This window comes from Capra hircus, chromosome 4 (genome assembly GCF_001704415.2).
Source record: "Capra hircus breed San Clemente chromosome 4, ASM170441v1, whole genome shotgun sequence".
NCBI lineage: Eukaryota > Metazoa > Chordata > Mammalia > Artiodactyla > Bovidae > Capra > Capra hircus.
The window spans coordinates 64,191,858-64,214,666 of record NC_030811.1 but is presented as its reverse complement, the minus strand read 5'-3'; the positions used below and the strand labels follow the sequence as shown (position 1 = coordinate 64,214,666).

General features: G+C 38.4%; 1 protein-coding gene across 1 annotated transcript in view; it reads right to left on the bottom strand.

Annotated features, from left to right (window-relative positions):
- The window catches only part of ZNF277 (zinc finger protein 277), a 128,745-nt gene that overhangs the window by 1,294 nt on the left and 104,642 nt on the right, over positions 1–22,809 (bottom strand). The window contains exons 6-11 of the mRNA XM_005679227.3: positions 18,532–18,642; positions 14,444–14,576; positions 5,778–5,845; positions 3,660–3,756; positions 2,059–2,101; positions 508–682 (exon numbers count right to left, since the gene is read on the bottom strand). Of these exons, the coding sequence (XP_005679284.2) occupies positions 508–682; positions 2,059–2,101; positions 3,660–3,756; positions 5,778–5,845; positions 14,444–14,576; positions 18,532–18,642 (627 nt within the window). The remainder of the gene's footprint in view (positions 1–507; positions 683–2,058; positions 2,102–3,659; positions 3,757–5,777; positions 5,846–14,443; positions 14,577–18,531; positions 18,643–22,809) is intronic.

The following is a 22,809-nucleotide window of genomic DNA, read 5'->3' as shown; positions in this document are numbered from 1 at the left end:
CAGGATGCAAAAAACGCATCAAAAGCCCTAGTAGTGGTATACTGTATGACACAGTAGTTTTATGTTTAGAAGTTTATCTAAATGAAATAATTATGCAAGTGTGCAAAAATGCAGGCATATGCATCTATTTAGAAGAGCAAAACATAAAAATCCTGAACATCTAGCAAATTAGGGTAACATCCATACAATGGTATATTTGGCAACCATTAAAAATGATGCAATAGATGTGTAGTGGATATAGAAGATGCTTTTAAATACTTTCTTAACAAAATATAACTTAAAAATCTATATTTCTGTATCTATCTATAGCTATCCATATCACTATACCATAAAATTTGAAGTAGTTGATTACACCTGTAACAGGGAGATTATTTTAAAACCAAGGTTTTTGAAGATTTTTACAATAGACTTGCATTTATTTTTTATTTAAATTTAAAGGAATTAAATAAATGGATGAGATAATGGAGAAGGAGCTAAGAAATATATGTCTGGTTGAGCAGAACTCACTGTGGTTGATCCCATATCTGTTTTTCAGGAAGCAGTGAAGTATGTTTAGCTTCTTCCATATGAGTCCTTAAGTCTGCTTTGGACCTGAACTTCTCATGGCAGCCATAGCATCTACACTGGTGAATCTGCCTCCGAATGAAATTGACCAATTTCACTTGCTGATAGAAATTTAATCCTGAAAATGATAGTATAAAGAATCATCAGACAACTGGTCAGACCACTTTTGCACCGCTGCAATTTTTTTTTTAAGAACCACTTCTCTTTATTAACCAACCTGAAGAGGCAGTGCGGATTTAAAGCATAATAATAGACAGAAAATAATAACAGCCAGTACTTATATAGTGCTTATGTACCAGGCACTGCTCTAATCACTTTTCATGCATTAATACATTTAATTTCCACAATACCCTACCACATAGGTGTTACCATATCCACATTATACATCAGGAAGCTGTCCAAGGCTGCAAGGCCAGTAAGTGGTAGAGCCAGGATTTGACACCAGGCTGTTGGCTCCACAGCCATGTTCTTGACTACTAACCTATTACATACACAACACATATACATGTGTATAAGAGCAATAAAGTAAAGCAACGCAAGGCAATGGCAACCCACTCCAGTACTCTTGCCTGGAAAATCCCATGGAGGGAGGAGCCTGGTAGGCTGCAGTCCATGGGGTCGCTAAGAGTTGGGCACGACTGAGCGACTTCACTTTCACTTTTCATTTTCATGCATTGGAGAAGGAAATGGCAAGCCACTCCAGTGTTCTTGCCTGGAGAATCCCAGGGACAGAGGAGCCTAGTGGGCTGCCGTCTATGGGATCGCATAGAGTTGGACATGACTGAAGCGACTTAGCAGCAGCAGCAACACTTTCAAGAGTCTAGGAAGGTAGTCTGTGAGTTGAGGGGTGGGCAGTGAGCTTTTTATGGTCTTGGATATATTAGCAAGTCAGTACTTTACGTCTTCATGACACTAATTTTTCTATCACGGTGATCTACTTGGGTACATCTATAACATCTATAAACACTCGAGCTACACTACCAAGCAGAGCAGTAGGTGTCTTTCATACCCTATCCATTCTCTATGACATTCTGCTGAGCGGAGGCCCAATGTCACACAGCTAGTAAGTGCTGCAGCTGGGCTGTGAACTCCAGTCTGACTTCAAAATCCATGCTTTTTTCCACTAGCCCCCTCCACTTTACGATAGAAATTAATCATTAACTTGTATGCCCTCCTCCAGGGGATTTTCCTGAACTCACGTCTCTCATGTCTCCTGCACCAGTGTAGGCAGGTTCTTACCACTAGCGCCACTGGGGAAGCCCTGTTTTATTTGACATCATATATGTAGGAAAAAAACCTATAAATCAAAACCATATTTGAATATTATAGTTCAGACTGTGAATCACTGTTTCAGGCAGTCCCACTGAGACCATCTGTGGAGAGACACATTTTGGCTTGTATGCTCTCCAATCACAACTGCAGAACACAGGCGTCGTTCACGGGACAGTGTATGAAAAAAAGCAGCATGGAAAACAATTTCCGAATCAAACTTACCAAGTTCTGACTTTATTTTGAGGAGATCAAATTCATGTGCATCCTAAAAAAAAAGGAATGAATATATCTGTGAGCATAAAAATTATTTAATCTCTCAGGATGAAAGTATAAACAGACAGGAGTTTGAACACTGAAGGACTCAGTCTCAGTTCATCATCTGTTTTCAAAGCCTTCAAAATCTACATCCAATTGCTTTATAAGGCACAGTTCAAACAAGTCATGTCAATCAGTTAAAACATTTCAGTTGTTCACAGCTTGTATCTCGTTTTTATCATTTACTCTGTATGCATTCTGCAGTCTGACAAAAGGGTCCTCAGTCTCTAGGTAAATGCAACCCTACTATACTGTGTCTGGACTAGAATTATGACTAAAGGTCCTTTGCTTCACAAGTAGATAGGTAATTTTAAATATTCTGCTTTTCCTTTTATATTGTCAAATATGCTGTTTAAACCTGCAAGTTTCTCCTCACTCATATCTTCCCACAAATTACATGTCTTTTGACTTTTACGATGCACAGGCTTATTTTTATTCTGTTCCATTCCTGCAATCGCCCATCTGGGTAAATGCTTCAACTTACAAGCTTACAGAGAATAAAGACCATCTAACTCTCTGTGAAGGCGTTCAGTGTAGCACCACAGGCAGGATAGTTAAGAATTCCATGATATGTTATCACTGAAAGTGACTCAGCAGAGGTTGAGGACACCAGTCAAGGATCCTGCAAAGGGAATTCTTACACAGGATAGAAGGGCTAAGGCACCTTTCAATTCAAAGAGATTAGGATATTTAAGACTGGCAACTATACACACGTACTAGTGACAACCTGCTTCAGACAAAATGATTCTCCTTTCTCTTGAGTAAATGCCCGTAGCCTTTTGAACACCTTCCAGGTACTAGTTTTACTGAACTAAGAACAGTTTTTATGAATGAGAATGAAGGTGGGTCAAACAGGAGAGTCTGCTCCACTGCTGCAGAGCTGAGTGGGGGGAGGGGAGACAGGGCACACCAGAATAATCCAGTAATATTTGTCTATTATACTCAACTCGCAATATAACAAAAGAATAACATGCATTAGAGCAAACACACACTGGAAATGTCCTCATATTTCTTCTCTTCAAATCCTGGTAACTGAGAGAGTTGTAAAACCACACCCTGTGCCCTCTCCACCGCCATGGCTCCCCACCCTCATCCCTCCCAAAGGCTCTGTAAATGGCAACTTTCTCTCTTCCTGCTGTCCTTGTTCACCAGCACGGAGAGCACTGGGAAAAAGACTCAGAACCTGTCCACATCCCGGGTATTGTTAATCATGGTTGCAGATCCTACAGGGTAAGGCAGAACTATCTCGTAAATATCTCAGAGGTGGGATGGTATCAGTGGTCTGTGAAATACCAAGCTAACAGTTCACCCAGGCTCGGTGAACTCCACTTAACTGCCCTGAGTTCTGCTTCTCTTTGATGGACCCTCCCTGCCTCCCATTTTGCTTGCAGCACTTTAAAGAAGGGGAAAATAATCAAGAGACTAAAGGTATAAGATGATGAGGTTGCAGTAATCATCAGCTTCTCCCTGCAGAACAACAAAACGTCAAATGAATCAAAGTATCTCACCTCCATGTGGACACATAATTTCTCAATTGTTTCTGCTTGCTTTTCACAAAATAGGCAGACGGCAGACACAGGGTGTTCTTCCCAATCAGACCAGTCACTGTGTTAAAAATAAAACAGCAAACATGGAGCTTCAAGGGTATACTACCTGGTATTGCTTTCTGCTCCCTAAGAAACCCTGCCAGTCTCTTTCAACTCTGGCATTTCTGTAAAGACTGTCATATTATAGTATGGCTTTTTGATACAATTTTTGAAATTCAAAGTAGCACCATGAAATTAATATAAATAGCAAACAGGTGCTGCTCTATTTTCTTATATTTGCCTCTCTTTCTGAGCAGCTATTTCACTACAAAATCAGCACCATGTCTTTCTGAGACAACCAGCTTTAATTTGCAGAGAAGACATATCAGGAGATGGGATGCTCTCTCATTAACTACAACCACCAAGTGCGCATGCTGTGAGGTGCAGTCACTGCCCAGAGTGTGTTTCTGCATGAAAAATGGTGTATTTTAAAAAGACAACCTTCTATCTTTCATGTGGGAAATACTGATCATTTTAAATGGGGCAAGTGTTAAATTTGATGGCAGATATAAAAAAGCATACAGGGCCTTTTTACCACTTTCTCCCTTCCTTGCATTTATTTTTTGAGATACTGTCAACTTCTTGTCACTGCTAAACCAGGAGAAGCAAAATCCCAGGAGAGACAAAAGGCTGAACAGCTTTGAGTGAGAGGAAGATGAATAACGGGGAATCCTTTTAGGTTGAAAAGAATACTTCTTGAGCTTATAATTTCAAGCAAAGAAGCTGTGAATGTTTTAAGTTAGTCATCAATGGGATGAACACAGAACAAAGTTAACCTCAATTTAGTTCTTATGTTCTCTATTCCAACAGTAAGGAGCATGGAGAGTTCAAAGATCATATCAGTTTAAGGTCTAGGGATCAATGGACTAATGAGTAAAGAATTCTGGAGTATATTTTTCTTTAAATTATACATTACCTGTATGTTCAATGATCAGCTGTAGTAGCAAAACACTGTTTAGTTGGAATAACAGTTGTTTTAATTATGTCAAACTTATTTTGGTATTATCATTAATTTTATTAAAGTATAGTTGATTTACAATGCTGTGTTAGTTTCAGGTATGTAGCAAAGTGATTCAGTTATATGTATATATTCAGTTATATATTTATATATATATAAAATCATTTTATAAGCATATAGGTTTTTAATAAAATATTTGATTAAAAATCTGGTATTTTTTAATCAGATTCTTTTCCATTAAAGGCTATTACAAGATATTATCTATAAATCTCCCATGTTATACAGTAGAACCTTGTTGTTTATTTATTTTATATATAGGGGTGTATATCTATTAATGGCAAACTCCTAAATTTATCACTCCATTTCCCTTTTAGTAACCATAAATTTGTTTTCTATGTCTTAGTTTATTTTTATTTTGTAAATAATGTGTGTCATACCTTTAGATTCCATATATAAGTGCTGTATCAATTGATATCTGTTTTTCTGTCTGACTTACTTTATTTAGTATAATAATCTCTCAGTCCATCTATGTTGTTGCAAATGGCATATCATTACATCATTCTTTTTTATGACTGAATAATATTCCACTGTTTGTACACCATCTGTTCTTTATCCATTCATCTGTCCATGGACATTTAGGTTGCTTCCATCTTTTGGTTACTATACATAATGCCGCTATGAACACTGGGGTACATGTATATTTTCAAATTAGAGTTTTCATCTTTTCCAGATATATGTGCCTGAGGGGGACTGCTGGATCATATGCTAGCTCTACTTTTAGTTTTTAAGGAACCTGCATAATGTTCTCCATAGTAATTGCACCAATTTACATTCTCATCAAAAGTGTACCTTTTCTCCACAACTTCTTCAGCATTTATTATTTGCAGACTTTTTGACGATGGCCATTCTGACTGGTATGAGGAAAGTTTGGGCTATATTACATGAAATGACGCATGGCTTACAGAAAGGGTTCTCTTTCTTTTTATTCTATCTTTTCAGAATGGTAGCTTAAAATCAAAATAAAGAACTATTTTCCTTCTCTTAAAATACTGTGATTAAGCACCATCAATAATAAGTCTTACTCTTCCTGATGGTCTAGCAACTCCCGATCATCTTCTAGTTGAACTTCTTCCCACGATTTTCCAAGTTCCTTTGAAGGAAGAACAGAGGGATTAGAGTTAAAGAGGGGAGGTGAAGGGGGAAGAAGGGAGAGGAAAGAGAAAGTAGACACTGAACTCAAAACAAAACAAGATAGTACCTAGATGCAAATGGTTTTAAAACAATACAAGCAGAATATAGTAAAGCTGTTATTTCAGGGTAAGAAATGATATATTCTAATTCAAAGTTTAGGATTTAGGAAATATCCTAAATGGTTAGGATTTCAGATATATCCTAAATCAAACATTTGAAAAGCATGCAACAATGTTTAATAACATTTTAATATGCTTTTCTTTTTAAGAGAAGCAGAGATAACCTTTCAGTCAAATTCTTTTCTCTTAAATGTAAATTAGCATTTCTCAGCCCTGGATGTACACAGGAATCTCTTGGGGATCTTTTAGAAAAACCACTAATATCTTTTGAGAGAGACTCTCCTAGCTGGACTCTGTTTCTATCTGAGGTCCCCAAAAGTCTATTTCCCAGACAGCAGCCACAGTGAACTTTCTCTGGGGTACCCCACTGTTTGTCTAACCCCTCCCAGGGCTTCTCATACTCAAAACGGAATTCAGAGGTCTTCCCATGGCTTATAAGGCCTCCATGGTCTGCCAGGCACCCTCTCTATCACTGTGTTCCAGCACTTTTTCTCATGCTTAGCTGGCTCTGGTCAGACCACTCTTTGGTTCTTGCTTGAACACAGCAAGCCGACTTCCACCTGGCTACTTCTACACTTGTTGGCATCGTTTGCCTCACATATCCTAACATGGTTCCGTCATCCTGAATGTTACCACTTCTTTTTCTGAACACTGTCTAAAACACCCCTCTTTCAAGTTACTTTTTCTTCTGCTAGGATGCTTTATGTTTCTTCAAAGCATTGATCATACCCTGAAATCATTTTGTGGATCTGTCTTCTTATTTTCTGTCTTCTGCACTAGAATGTCTGTGAAGACATGGTTTTTGTTCACTGTTATATTTCAGAGTCGGGCACACAGTGGGTACTAGAAATTATTTTTTTGAGTTGAATTGTAACTGAAAACATCTAAGAAATGTGATGCCAATTTAGATCTTACTTCAAAAGTTTTGTGCATGTTGAGTAAACAGTTAATGTATAAAAATCACATGGTACCAGGTAATAGTTGGTACTCAAATATATATACTCAAATCCCTTTTATCTTTTACAATTCGTGGAGGAGTTCCACTTTGCAGGGCTATGTCAGACAAATTTAGTCATAGTTTCAGCAAAACTTAATGCAGTGATGAGCAGGAATGCTTTCTTTTGGCCCAACCATGTTTCTTTTCTCCCTTGAGTCATTTCTTTCTTTCTCTTGGCCTTTCTTCTGTCTCTACTCAATCTTCCCACTGTGCCATGCAAAAGCAGACACTGCATTAAAGAGGGATACAGAGAAATATTACTGGGCACTTTTCCAAGCAGTTAAACTATGGCGACTGTCAAGTCCAACCTCACCTGATATAATACAGATATTCCTGTTTTATATCCTTTATTTAGAAAAACATTACCAGAATTTACTCTCAGTTAGAAACATTTTCTTAAGGAAGGTATTCATTTAACTAAAAACAAAGGACTACAAGAGCCATTATGATTTAGAGAAAATCTATCATTCATCAACTTAATGAGAGGTTTTGCAGCTGTCATTATCTATCAGCTAAATGATGCATAAACTCAGACACACAGAGATTTACCATAATGTCATTAGAGACAGTTAATTTGGACTCCATAATGGACTTCCCAGAGTCGTCATGAAGCGTCTAAGCATCATTATGAACAATAAGAATGGCCTCACCATTGCCAACAGGATTCTTATTAGATGGAATTTTTGGTGATGAATTAAGTCTTTTATGCATTGGCTGGTCTCTGCGGACACGGACTCAAGGCCACTGCTGCAAGATATTACTCAAGGATGGGTCATTTGGGGGTATTACCATTCAACAATACAGGCAAATGTTACTTATCAATAAATGTTTTGAGTCCAAAATGATGATAAATATCTTTCACTGTCAAACTTCCAAAGTCAAAGCATTACTTTACAGCTTTCTCAGTATTAAGCACAACACAGGGATTTATCTAGGCAATACAGCACTAACCATTTACCGCTTGAGAACAAAATGGAACTCTGTGTTCATTAGTATAATAGGAAACAAGTGATTTGAATGTGACAGTGGCTGAGACTTTCCTAGAGTACTCTGCCTTGGTACAGTTAAATGTATGATTTATTATAAGAACAAGACACAAAGAGAAAAAAAAAATTAGTCTCTGATTAAGACACTGCGCCTACTAATGAATCATATCAGGAAAGAGAAGAACGCAAAAAAAAAAAAAGTTGGGAAGGCATGTCAGTAAAGATGTTCAGAACACCTCCTCAAAGCTCTGTGTCAGATGGCTTATGATCAATGAGAGGGTGGGGAAAAAAGGTCCCTTTCACCCAGCACCCTTTCATCCCTAAAACTCACAAACTTGCACGTGCTTACACACAAAAAAATCCATCAGAAACAGAGACAGTGTTTTAAATGTAAATAATTACAGTAGAGAGAATTATAACAAAACTGAAAAATAGGTTTAAGAGTTAAATAATAACTTCTCTGGTGGCTCAACAGTAAAGAATCTGCCTGCCAATGTAGGAAATGTGAGTTTGATCCCTAGGTTGGGAAGATCCCCTGGAGAAGGAAATGGCAATCTATTCTAGTATTCTTGCCTAGGAAATCCCATGCACAGAGAAGCCTAGTGGGCTACAGTCCATAGGGTCACAAAGAGTTGGATATGACTCAGTGACTAAACAACAACAATTTTTTGTTACAGATGGGTTTGTATATTTTAAAACTAAAAAAATTTAAATAAAAAAATGATAATACCACCGCAAAAATACTTCCCTTTAGTAAAACTCAGGCCTTGAGCCATGAGCACCTACAGAACATGTAGCTGAAGCCTCGAAAATGATGTCAAGCAGTCTGCTGCCCTCTAAGGCAAGAGTATTTGAAGGTGAAACTGCCTGGGACCTAGTCCCCTCAGCTGTACCGCCCCCCACCCCCAATCCATTGAACCCTTCTGTTTGTGAGAAAACAAAGCACAAACTCTAAGTAGATAATTTAGATTATGCAAAAGACCTTTAATATATTTTATTTGCAAGTCTATCAGTATTAAAAAACTGATACGAGTTATTAAACAGGAAAATTATTTCTCCCAAGAAAGAAGATGGAATCTATCAATTTGCTGAGCCCAAAAGGTACCCCGAACAGCCTCTTTGTCCCGAACAGGGATCAGGACATCGTTTACTGATCTCACACCTTTTATGACTCTCAGAGTGTATCTTGCCAGGAATACCCTGGATGATTCCATTACTGCTGATCTGAAAATTCTGTTCCGAAGTGGGATACTCTGTGGGTGCATGACTCAATTACCACATAGATCAACTACAGAAGTGGTCAAAACATTAATTCTGTATACACCATTACGAAGTGTTGAAATTAATGCGCTTACACATCTGGTTCTCACACCAATCTCTAAGTTCCTTAAAAGTAGTAGCTGTTCTGCCATATTTTTCTTTCTGTTCCACCAGCATCTTGTACCTGGAAAGCACTCAAACGTTTATAGAATGTATGAAGTCAATGAAATCTCTTCTGAAGGAAAGAGGATGCGATAAATGGATGTGCAGACACTAGCTACTAAAATGACAATTCAATCTTTTGCCCACATCCACGTACTCAAGTCAGCTTTTTCCCTCAGAGGAATAAACAATGAATGACTCTCATTTCTGTTTTTCTTTTTTCTTCTTTTTAATCCTCAAAAAAAAAATAAAGCAAGAACTCCCTGGTGGTCCAGTGGTTAGGACTATGAGCTTCCACTGCTGGGGGCCTGAGTTTGATTCCTGGTTGAGGAACTAAGATCTTGCAAGCTGGGTAGCGCAGCCAAAAATTTATAAAATAACAATAAAAAAACTGACATGCTCTTTAAAGTCCTTAAGAAAAGAAATGTATTTACTGCTTGACCAAACTTTTAGAATAGTTTAGTCTTGATAATAAATATTTTTCAATAATGAAGTCTAAAAGAAAACTAAAATAAAAAACCATTGGCTCTCATTTTTCTCTAACTATACACTATTAATATTTGGAACAGTTTTGAAAAATCTATTTAGCCTATATATATTTTTATATCTTAATTTATAATATTCCAAGAACAATGTTAAGATTGATACTTCTGATAAGCACTCCTCTAGCTTAAGGCACTGGTACATCTTTAGAGATGTTATTAGCTTTTTCAATTCTTTCCAAAGATAAGTTTATATCATTTCCAAGTTTCGACAAACCTAGACAGTGAATTTAAAAGCAGAGACATCACTTTGCCAACAAAGGTCCATATAGTCAAAGTTATGGATTTTCTAGTGGTCATGTATGGATGTGAGAGTTGGACCACAAAGAAGGCTGAGTTAATAATGCTTAATTAATAATGCTTTCAAACTGTGGTGCTGGAGAAGACTCTTGAGAGTCCCTTGGACAGCAAAGAGATCAAACCAGTCAATTCTAAAGGAAATCAACCCTGAATATTCATTGGAAGGACTGATGCTGAAGCTGAAATTCCAATACTTTGGCCATCTGATGCGAAGAGCCGACTCACTGGAAAAGACTCTGATGCTGGGAAAGATTGGTGGAAGGAGGATAAGGGGATGACAAAGGATGAGATGGTTGGATGGCATCACTAACTCAATGGACATGAGTTTGAGCAAATTCTGGGAGATAGTGAAGGACCGGGAAGCCTGGCATGCTGGAGTCCATGGGGTCGCAAAAAGCCGGACACAACTGAGTGACTGAGCAACAACAACAAGGCATCATAACACTTTTTAAGGTTTTTAAAACACATCTTTCCTATGGCTTCTCTGGCAGTTCAGTGGTTAGGACTCCGAGCTTTCATTGCCAAGGGTATAGGTTCAATCCTTGGTTGGGGGACTAAGATCCCATAAGCTGTGTAGTGTGGTCAGAAAAGGAAAAAAACAAACAAAACCAAAAATCCAGAAACAAAACACTTTATTGTTGTCGGCCTCAATGGAAAAGCATAGAGAGCTAAGATGGCTAGGGTTGTGGGTTAGAGCCCTTAAGGAACTGATTAAAGTCAGCTTTACCTTGACCATGGGCCATCTTCTACTTTGGTATAAAAGATACTAGGCAAAGGGTGTGTATGTGTGTAGATCATTAAGAATTTGTCACCATTAACTGACCAAATCCCCAAACCAACCCAAAGTATAAGAGGTGGGTACTGGTACTATTTCAATTGTAAAAACTGAGGAAAAATTGGAGGAAACTGATACAGAAAGCTTTAGATATGTGACCTTGGGAAAATTACTCAATGTCTCTATGCTCTAGCTACCTAATGTATAAAAGAGGATAAGGACAAAACCTGTGTCACAGGGATGTGGTTAAGAGTAAATGACTTAATATAAATACCTAAGACAGTACCTGGCACATCCGTGCATGAGTGCTAAGTTGCTTCAGTCGTGTCCTACTCTCTGTGACCCTATGGGACATAGCCCCCCAGGCTCCTCTGTCAATAGAATTCTCCAAGCAAGAATACTGGAGTGGGTTGCCAAGCCCTCCTCTAGGGGATTTTCCTGACCCCAGGACTGAACCTGGATCTCTTATGTCTCCTGCATTGGCAAAAGGGTTCTTTACCTCTTTACTAGCACCACCTGGGAAGCCTGTACCTGGCACACAGTAGGTACTCAAAAGCTGCTAATTAAAACCAAACCAGGGAGAATGGATACATGTACATGATGTACGGCTGAGTCTCTTTGCTGTCCATCTGAAACTATCACAACAGTGTTAACCAGTTATTCCCCAATACAAAATAAAAAGTTGAACCCCCCACCAAAAGCCTTAAAAAAAATCTATCAGTATTACCCTGAAGTGATTTAATTTTCATTTTATCTGTTATTAAAGCCTTTACATTCTCTTGAAGTACTTCTTTCAAGCCACGATTCATCCCACATGAAATCTGGGCTCTCCGTGGGCAGTACAATCTAGCACACTCAACTAGAGCCAGCTGGTCCTCACGGATAATTCCAGTTTTCACAGTCTCACTATTTGATGCCCGTATCGAACTTTTCTAAAAGTGCCAGCAGAGTCTGAGTGAGCAGTTTCTCTGAAGTCTCCTCTAAAAGATAAATACCTCCAGCAATAGACAATGTTCTGCTCATCCTAAGCTCTTGACTATTAGCTTAAAAGAGCGGAAGTACATTAAATTGCTTCCACAGCTTCCTGCAGTAGCTGGATATTTTAGAGCTAACACTGAAGTCCAGTCCCTAGTGGACTGGGCTGGGCCCTGAAGCAGCGTTTGCTCTAGGAATTAATGACTGAGTGATTTCACGAGAAGATTGAAAGACTCAAAGGGTGCCGTTACCTTTAGCTAGTTGTAAAACATTTGTAGCAAACCTTTCAGAGACAATCTTTAAACACATGCTAAACTTATTTCTCAAGGGGAATTTTATTTTAATATGCTAAGGATTAGTTAGAACAGGCAAAAATTTTATCCTAAAGCAGAGACTTCCAACATAATTCAGAATATGCTTTCTGTCCAATAGATAAAATGCCTCATTATTATTAATTATGCCTTTTGTGGCCAATGGACTTGGATTAAAATTCTTTCAAATTAAGAGCAAAAAACACTTTTTATTTGCTTTAGAAAGCTGTCAGAACTGGAACTCCTCATCTTTCTTTCAATTCTGATGCAGAATTACTTAACTCCTCTTGTCACGAGTAGTTTTGTTAGAGAACCACTGACTGAAACTGCCAATCCTAGACAGGCACGGTAACAACCACTTCGCATGAGTTATCATACAACAGGAGGTCCTGGGAAGTAATGCGGAACTAACAAGTTACCACCAACTGGAAGAATTCAGGAAAAGTCAAAAGGAGAGAGGAGATGCCAGTCCACATGTCCTACTAACTCCCCAGAATCCTTCCTGCTGAAATCCACCTTAGCTGAGAGATGTGCGCGCCCCCAAGAATAACCATGAGTCAAAATGATTGGCCATAACCAGGAAACTAAACCACTTACCATAAAACCTGAAACTGTGAGCCATGTGGCAGAGCGGTTCTCCTGGGTTCCCTTTGCTGCTCTCCCCCGGTGCCCCTTCTCAATAAAGTCCCTTGCTTTGTGAGCACGAGAATCTCCTTGGACAATTCATTTCCAAGTGTTAGACAAGAGTCCACTCTCAGGCCCCTGCAAAGGTTCCCCCTTCCCACAAGAGTTTCTTTCCTTTGCTATGTATACATAAAATAAAAATCAGCAGACTGGGGGTAGGCCCAGTAGCACTCTCCAGTCAGTGTGTCAACCAAAAATCTCTTTTTAAGTTTCCAAATGCATCTAAAGAGAAGGACATTTGCCTCCAACTGAATACCTCTTCTTACACAAAAAGGACTGTAATCTACAGAGGCCAGTAAATGGTACTGAGGTTTCTGGGCATGGAGAGTTTACAAAGTATTTAAAATCCTTGACACTGTAACCCCATCAATCCATCCTACTGCTGCTGCTGCTGCTGAGTCGCTTCAGTCATGTCCGACTCTGTGCGACCCCACAGACGGCAGCCCACCAGGCTCCCCCGTCCCTGGGATTCTCCAGGCAAGGACACTGGAGCGGGTTGCCATTGCCTTCTCCAATGCATGAAAGTGAAAAGTGAAAGTGAAGTCGCTCAGTCCTGTCTGACTCTTCGCGACTCCATGGACTGCAGCCCACCAGGCTCCTCCATCCATGGGATTTTCCAGGCAAGAGTACTGGAGTGGGGTGCCACTGCCTTCTCCGATCCTATATATATATATATATATATATATATATATGTATGTGTGTGTGGGGGGGAAAGAAAGGTGAAGATATTTTAATGGGGGAAAAGGGCATGACTGAAGAGACTATAAATGCTTATCTAGCACAGCACCCAGCACACCCAGAAGTCAAGAATGTTTTCAGAAAAGAATATAGAAATCCCTGTATTAATATATACAGAAGTATATAGTATACTCGAGAAGGAAATGCCAACCCACTCCAGTACTCTTGCCTGGTAAATTCCATGGATGGGGGAGCCTGGTAGGCTACGGTCCATGGGGTTGCCAAGAGTCAGACACAACTGAGCGACTTCACTTTCTTTCTCTCTATAGTTCCTTTTGGAGAAGGAAATGGCAACCCACTCCAGTGTTCTTGCCTGGAGAATTCCATGGACGGAGGGGCCTGGTGGGCTGCAGTCTATGGGGTTACAAAGAGTCGGACGAGACTAAGCAACTAACATACATCCATACATATAGTATACAGAACACAATAGTATATAGAATACAGAAGTCCCTGTACTCAAGGTAACAGACAATAAATGGGGGGCAATCTGGCTATCCAGATATTTTACATTTATTTATTTGAGCAAGATCCCTATGAGTTCAAGAGATACAACCTTTTTACTATATGAGCACCTGGCAAATCAGAGACAAATCAGATCACGTTACCTTTTGTAAACTAACCATTGCTTGAAAGTATCCCTCAACCACATTTTGATGTTTGTAGACAGGCAATCAAATTTTAAATTATGAAGAGAAAAGAAAGCCTTACCAAATAGTTGATGACATAAAATCGGTCATATTCTCTGTTCTTAGGATTGATCCGACGATGCTGTTTTTTCCTCATATGATCTTTAAGTGTATTTTTGTCCCTGAAGGTCTTCTCACAATACAAGCACTGCAAGCTACAAGAAAGACACAAACCCCGAGATTAAATAAGACCCTTGAATAGCTGTTGCAGTAGACCTTTATTATTATTACTGGGTCTTAAAATTTACTCATTTTTTAGGTCTCACAGAGTTTTCAAATGGGATGTAATATTCTTTTTTGGAATCCCTCTCACTTTATTCATTTGGCTTTAGAGGATGTGTGTTGTGGTTTATTTTGTAGTTGGCTATACTGGCCAACTTGGCTATTTAGTTAAAACTATGATAAAGATATCAATTACCCAAAAATGATTTTGGTGCTTTACTAATTGAATTGAAATATCTATTCTAAAAATGAAAATGAAGGTATGTTCTTCAAATAATTATAATGATAACTAGCACTGGTTGCTTCCACTGAGTGTAATGATTAGTCTGTGATTTGGCATATTCTGTGACCTGATTTTCTTGGCAAAACTCTATTAGCCTTTGCCCTGCTTCATTCTGTACTCCAAGGCCAAATTTGCCTGTTACTCCAGGTGTTTCTTGACTTCCTACTTTTGCATTCCAGTCCCCTGTAATGAAAAGGACATCTTTTTTGGGTGTTAGTTCTAAAAGGTCTTGTAGGTCTTTATAGAACCGTTCAACTTCAGCTTCTTCAGTGTTACTGGTTGGGGCATAGACTTGGATTACCATGATATTGAATGGTTTGCCTTGGAAATGAACAGAGATCATTCTGTCATTTTTGAGATTGCATCCAAGTACTGCATTTCGGACTCTTTTATTGACCATGATGGCTACTCCATTTCTTCTAAGGGATTCCTGCCCACAGTAGTAGATATAATGGTCATCTGAGTTAAATTCACCCATTCCAGTCCATTTTAGTTCACTGATTCCTAGAATGTTGATGTTCACTCTTGCCATCTTCTGTTTGACCACTTCCAATTTGCCTTGATTCATGGAGGCTATGGTTTTTCCAGTGGTCATGTATGGATGTGAGAGTTGGACTGTGAAGAAAGCTGAGTGCCGAAGAATTGATGCTTTTGAATTGTGGTGTTGGAGAAGACTCTTGAGAGTCCCTTGGACTGCAACGAGATCCAACCAGTCCATTCTGAAGGAGATCAGCCCTGGGATTTCTTTGGAGGGAATGATGCTAAAGCTGAAACTCCAGTACTTTGGCCACCTCATGCAAAGAGTTGACTCACTGGAAAAGACTCCGATGCTGGGAGGGATTGGGGGCAGAAGGAGAAGGGGACGACAGAGGATGAGATGGCTGGATGGCATCACTGACTCGATGGACGTGAGTCTGAGTGAACTCCAGGAGTTGGTGATGGACAGGGAGGCCTGGCGTGCTGCGATTCATGGGGTGGCAAAGAGTCGGACACGACTGAGCAACTGAACTGAACTGTGACCTGATTTGCAGGGTCTAACTCCTAGCTCCAGCTGTGGGACTTGGTCAAGTTACCTGTTACCTCTGTTACCACTCATTTTCTGATCTCTAACCTGAAGATAACACCTACATTTTAGAGAATACTTATGACAATGTATACATATAAATTCATAATCATGAGAATAATTTATACAAAATATGAACAATACATGAACACATTTAAACCATGCTTTATTTATACATATATATGAATAAAATGCCTAGCATATTCATGGCACACAGTAAGTGCTACTTTTACTATCTTATCATTCACATGTACCTTCTGCTAGAGTATTTCCCCTAAGTGGGAATCATTACCTAATGAAGCAGTAATGACCAATTTCGAACAGATTACTAGAAAAATGTCTTTTCTCATACTAAGCTGGACAGCTGATACTGCCTGGAACTTTTAGCCAACAGTCATAAGAGTTCTACTTTCTAGTTACAAAGAATTCATGAAAACACTAAAATTATAACCAAGCAGGACACTATGGGGCATTCCCAGGACACAACCCTTCCACCAAGCCCTCTGCCTGCCTCTTGCCTGTAGAAAAGTTGCAGTCTTCCAGGCCTCCCCTGAGTCACAAAAGTCCATCTCAAGAACTAATGACTGACAAGATAGGAACATGTAGTGACAAAAATAGCAGTTGGGTCAGGAGAACTTGTATGAATTTGAATAGTAAATCGAATAGTAAATCAGCCATATGGCAGTCATGGAATCTTTAGGTCCTTCTTGAAATACCTGATGACCATGGGTACGTGGGCTCCAGATCTACTGGAACCTGAGGGTTGATAATGTTAACCCTTGTGACACTGCCCTGTTACCTCAACATCAATCAATTAGAGAATTGTACATAAGCTGATCAAACACAGATTTATGGACACGGGATGGTGGGAGGGAGGAGGAAGGAGAGGGTGAAATGTATGGAAAGAGTCACATGGAAACTTATATTACCATACGTGAAATAGAGAGCCAGGGGGAATTTGCAGTATGACTCAGGGAACTCAGACAGGGGCTCTGTGACTATCTAGAGGGGTGGGCTGGGGAAGGAGATGGGGGGGGGGTTCAAGAGGGAGGGGACATACATATACCTATGACTGATATTTGGCAGAAACCAACAAAATTCTGTAAAGCAATTATCCTTCAATTAAAAACTAAATAAATTAAGTTAAAAAATTGCTTCCCTGAAACCCATTAGGGAGTTGTGGTCTTCTGAGCATGAGCCACCTGTTTTCTTTGTGTGGCCCTTGCAATAAACCTTTCTGTGTTAAACCGACGTTTTGGTTTGCTTGGTCTCACTGTGAGTTGGGCATATGAACTTGGGTTTGATAACAAAATGACTGAAATAAGTTTTTGTTGCTATTTTTAAATTCTTTTCTGTCTCTACCAAACAAGATCTCAATTATTTTTTATGCCACAGAAATAACTATATTCTTTTATAGTAAACAATTTATGGGAAATAAGTTGATTAAGGATATTCATTACTGCTTGTCTTGTTAGAGAACACACCTGGTATAATTTTATAAATGAAGGATCATTCATTAAAAGAGTGAAGAGACTTGTTTCAATGTACTATTGGTACCAGAATTTGAATTTAGAATTTTATAATGGGTATTTCTTGCTCAATGTTATTGCTCCAAATGTTGTGGGCTGAGACACTGCATTCATTAGTACTATATTTGAGTGAATAAAACTAGGGTTTGAAAGTAAAATCCTGAGCCCTTTCTTAGAAAGAAGAGTGAACAGATTTTTGAAAAACATTTTGGTGATGCAGAGAATTTTATTCCTTATTTCTACAAGTTAAAGAGCCAGAATATAACCTCAAGAAAAGTGGAGTGTTACGATATATAAATGTAAATTAACACTAACATTAAAAAAATACAAGCAGGATACTATGTTTCACCTAAAGCTGAATAATATCTAGGAATTTGACTTTACTAAATGTGTAGAATAATTATAGGGAGAAGCATAGAAATTATGAATCCAAAGTGAAGAACAGTAGTTACTCAGGGAGATACTCTCCAGTACTCTTGCCTGGAAAATCCCATGGACGGACGAGCCTGGAAGGCTGAAGTCCATGCGGTCGCTAGGAGCCGGACACGACTGAGCGACTTCACTTTCACTTTTCACTTTCACACATTGGAGAAGGAAATGGCAACCCACTCCAGTGTTCTTGCCTGGAGAATCCCAGGGATGGGGGAGCCTGGTGGGCTGCCATCTCTGGGGTCGCACAGAGTCGGACACGACTGAAGGGAGATACTAATGAGGAAGGGACATAATAACATTCTCTTTCTTATGCTGGTAAGTATATTTTTCATACCCTATATAACATACCTTACAGTGGTATATACACTGTTTGCTACATATGACATTTATATTTGAAGGCAACTAAAAGGCAATATGATCTACACAAAATAAGGACTGCCATACAAAATGTGAACTCCTCCAACATGAAAAATGAGAAAATCCTATTTCTTTAATTACTTGTGACTATTAATTTTTAAAAATTCACAGTGGAGTCCAAGATTAAGATAGCTTTAGGTTGTGTTTCATAAAAATATACTTACTTGTCAAGCTTTTTCTGTAATGTACACAGAAATTCATTGCAGTTTACAATGTTGTCTGGCAATCCAATGTTGAAAGCATGTTCTCTGGCCATGTGGTTCAAAAGAACAGATCTAGGAAGAAATTTGAGCAATCTACATTATTTAAAACTCATCTAGGAACAAATCAGGTCAGGAGTAGCATTTATAATGATAGCATTTATAATGATAACAATACTACTTAGAAGACAAACAAAGGTTAAACATGGCAACACACATTTGGGCTATGAAAGAGTTAATACGTTATGAAGTTTAGTCACTAAGTCACGTCTGACTCTTTGCTATTCCCATGGACTGTAGCCCACCAGGATCCTCTGTCCATGGGATTTTCCAGACAAGAATACCAGAGTGGGTTGCCATTTCCTTCTCCAGGGAATCTTCCCAACTCAGGGATGGAAGCTGCATCTCCTGCATTGGCAGGTATATTTTTTTACCACTGAGCCACCAGGGAAGTCTGTGTTATAGTATGCATGAAAATATATCAGTTCTTTAAAGGGAGTCCAAATTTGTTCCACAATCTGCCACTGAGTAGGATTACACTCTACTGGTGAACTGAGTATCTGTCCTTTAAACTATTAAATAAATGTGCTTTGCCTACTCTTCCAATTAATAAGGAAGAGACGACTACTCAAGAGAAATATATAAACAAATATAACCCAGGATCACAGACATTTAGTTAGCTTATCATTGGATCAAAACTGGAATCCACAGTTCACATATCTAATTTCATGTAAGGGTTATGATAACTTGCATACACAATGACCATCTTTTTGATCAGTTCATGTATAGAAGGAAAATTTTAATTTATGTAATATAATGTAAATTTTACACAGAAAAAATCTTATGTGTAAAATATATACTTTGTGTTTGCCACAAATTTAGTTCATAAAACAAAGGTGACAGTTTTGGGGGACTTATTAGTACATATACCAATGACAGACTATGTACAGTGACATTACACAGTTTATTTTTTCTAACTTGTTTAGACACGTAGCTGGCCCCAAACTGCTTTAGCAACCACCTTCATGACAACCATATGAACAGAAAGTAGTCAATAGAAACTGTCACTATTTCTGAGTAAGCCCAAATGTTGGACATAACAGACAAAGATCATAAGATAAATTAGATTACAAAAATATGTGCAAAGAACTAAAGAAAACTGTGACTAAATAATCAAAAAAAGGTATAAGGATACCCTTACCAAAATGGGAATACTAATAAAAAGATAGAAATTCAACAAAACACACAAATTCTGGAGATGAAATGTATAGTAACTGAAATGAAAAATTCACTAGAAGGGCCCAAAAGAAAATTTGAACTGCAGAATAAAGTATCAATGAACTTGAAGGTCAATTTAGATTTTTCAGTGTGCAGAACAGAAGAAGAAACAATGCCAAAAATTAAATTGAACCTCAGAGATTACTACATCTACCAGTCTATGTATAATAGGATTCCCCAAAAGCAAAAAGGATAGGGGCAGAAATAATATTTGAAGAAACAACAGCTAAAAACTCCTCAAATTTGATGGAAAACATTAACTGAAACATTGAAGAAGTCTGACAAACTTCATGTAGAATAAATTAGAAAGACCCATACCAAGAGAAAAAATGAAGATGAAATCAAGACATTCCCAGATAATAAAACCCGAGCAAATTCACTGTTAAAGGACTTGCCCAATAAGAAACTAAAACAAATCCTTTGGGATAAAATAAAATAATGCTAGATAGTAATTCAAATACACATTAAAAAAATAAGTACTAGTAAAGGTAGTCACATAGTCAAATATAAAAGGCAGTATAAATGAATTTGTTTATAAATCTTTTCTTCCCATATCTGATATAAAAATAACTGCATGAAACAAAAATTTTAAAGATGTTAATGAACTTATTATGTATAAACATGTAATTTATGGACAATAATAGCACAAAGGAGTGGGGGAGGAGCAATCCATTTTGGAGCAAATTTTTTGTGTATTGTTGAATTACACTGGTATTAATCTGAGTTCAACTGTTTTAAGTTAAAATGTCAATTGTAATCCTTAGTAAATTATAGTGCATAGTGAGTAGACCACTAGAAAATAACTCAAAAAATAAGGTAAAAGAAACAAGGGAATTGAAATGGTGCCCTAGAAAATGTCTGCTCACCAAAACAGAAGGCAGTAATGAAGGAAAGAAATTTTTAAAAACTTAATAAATAAAGTAAACAGCAAAATGGTGTAAGTAAATCCCATCTCATCAGTAATGACACTACAATAAAAACATAAACACAGGATAGCAAGAATGTCCTCATTTTTCTATTCTTGACAATTATCCACACCATATGTTTTTCTATTCTTTTTATGCCCAGGCTGGAAGAACACAAATATAATCCCCAAACATTGCTAATATCGTGCATAGCTGGAATCAGGTTATATTGTTGATCTTTCATTATAAACAGACCTTTTCATAAACAAGAGCTGCGGAAGGAAAGGGGACATTTTATAAAAATAAGACATTGCTTATCTTTATCATTGGTTAAAGCTGTGGCAAGTGGTGCAGTGATAAAGAATCTGCCTACCAATGGAGAAGACGCAGGAGACGCAGGTTCGATCCCTGGATTGGGAAGATGCCCTGGAGTAGGAAATGGCAACCCACTCTAGTATTCTTGCCTGGTAAATTCCATGGACAGAGGAGCCTGGCAGGCTGCAGTCCATGGGGTTGCAAAGAGTCGGAGAAGAGTGAGCACCCATGCACGCACATGCACTCGGTTGTATGATGCAAGATAAAGCAACCTTCTGTCTCTGCAACAGGCTGACTGCCTTTCTCTATCAAACTTTCACTCATTATATCCTGATACCCATGTATCCCTGAGTTTAATATATATCATAAGAATATATATTTCAAATCACATCAGTATGTACATTTATCACAAAAACTTAAGCTATAGAAAACAAAAATATTTGTAGAATTTTAATACTAGAGATTCCTAATAATAGTCACACGGCTCCTTGCTGGGTTAATCATAGTCTTAGTGTTAAATCAGAAATAACATGTTAAAAGGAAGTAGCAGTGCTTGATAAACTTTTTGATTGGGAGCTGGTCCTCACTGCCATCCCCATAAATCTCTTTGAAATAGACAGTGTTAAAAGCATAATGACTGGCCTTGGCATAGGTTTTCCTCTATGCTAACTGATCTATATGAGTATCAAATCTTCATAACTGGTGTTTTCAACATTGATGCTTTATCCAAACCCTTTTCTAAATTCAAACAAATAGTTACCCTCTCCTTTTCAATGTTTTTCAGACAACAATGTCAGTTACTGTGCTTAGTTGGTTTTTTTTTTAAACTAAAGACTGCTTTCCTTCAAGTGGGCAGCAGAATGATTGTCCACTCCACATTGTCATTAAAACTATTCCCACTTCCTAGAGGTTACAACTTCATGACTTGTATTTAAGTTAATGTACACTTGTAAACAGTACTGTTGTATAAAAAGAAATTTGTTTGGTCTTTGTCTTTGGTTCCAGGCACTGAACTTCAAAAACCCTTGGAATTTCTCTAAGATTATTTTTGTTATGCCAATAAAGTAACTTGTGGTAGGCTTCTAGAATGTTTCAGAATGGGGGTTGATTGCCAGAAAGACTAAATAAATAAGTGATCAAAGTTTAGGGACCCAGAGCCACCCTGACCTCCAAAAAGGAGAGAGGGTCTGAAGACTAAGTTCCATAATTAAATGAAGTATGTGGAGAAGGCAAAGGCACCCTACTCCAGTACTCTTGCCTGGAAAATCTCATGGATGGAGGAGCCTGGTAGGCTGCAGTCCATGGGGTCGCTAAGAGTCGAGCACGACTGAGCGACTTCACTTTCGCTTTTCACTTTCACGCATTGGAGAAGGAAATGGCAACCCACTCCAGTATTCTTGCCTGGAGAATCCCAGAGACAGAGGAGCCTGGTGGGCTGCTGTCTATGGGGTAGCACAGAGTTGGACACGACTGAAGCGACTTAGCAGCAGCAGCAGCAGCATGCTCACATAATGAAGCATGTAAAAATTCTGGATACCAAAACTCAGTGAAGATTCTTGGTTGGTGAATACACTGACATGCCAGGAGGTGACAGATTCTGATTCTTTGAGAAGGCACAGAAGTTCTGTGTTTAGGGCCCAACAGGATCCAGCTCTATGCGTCTCTTAATCTGACTGTTCCTGATCTGTATCTTTTATGGCTAACACTTCTCTGAGTTTTGTGAGTCATTCTAGTGAACTAATGA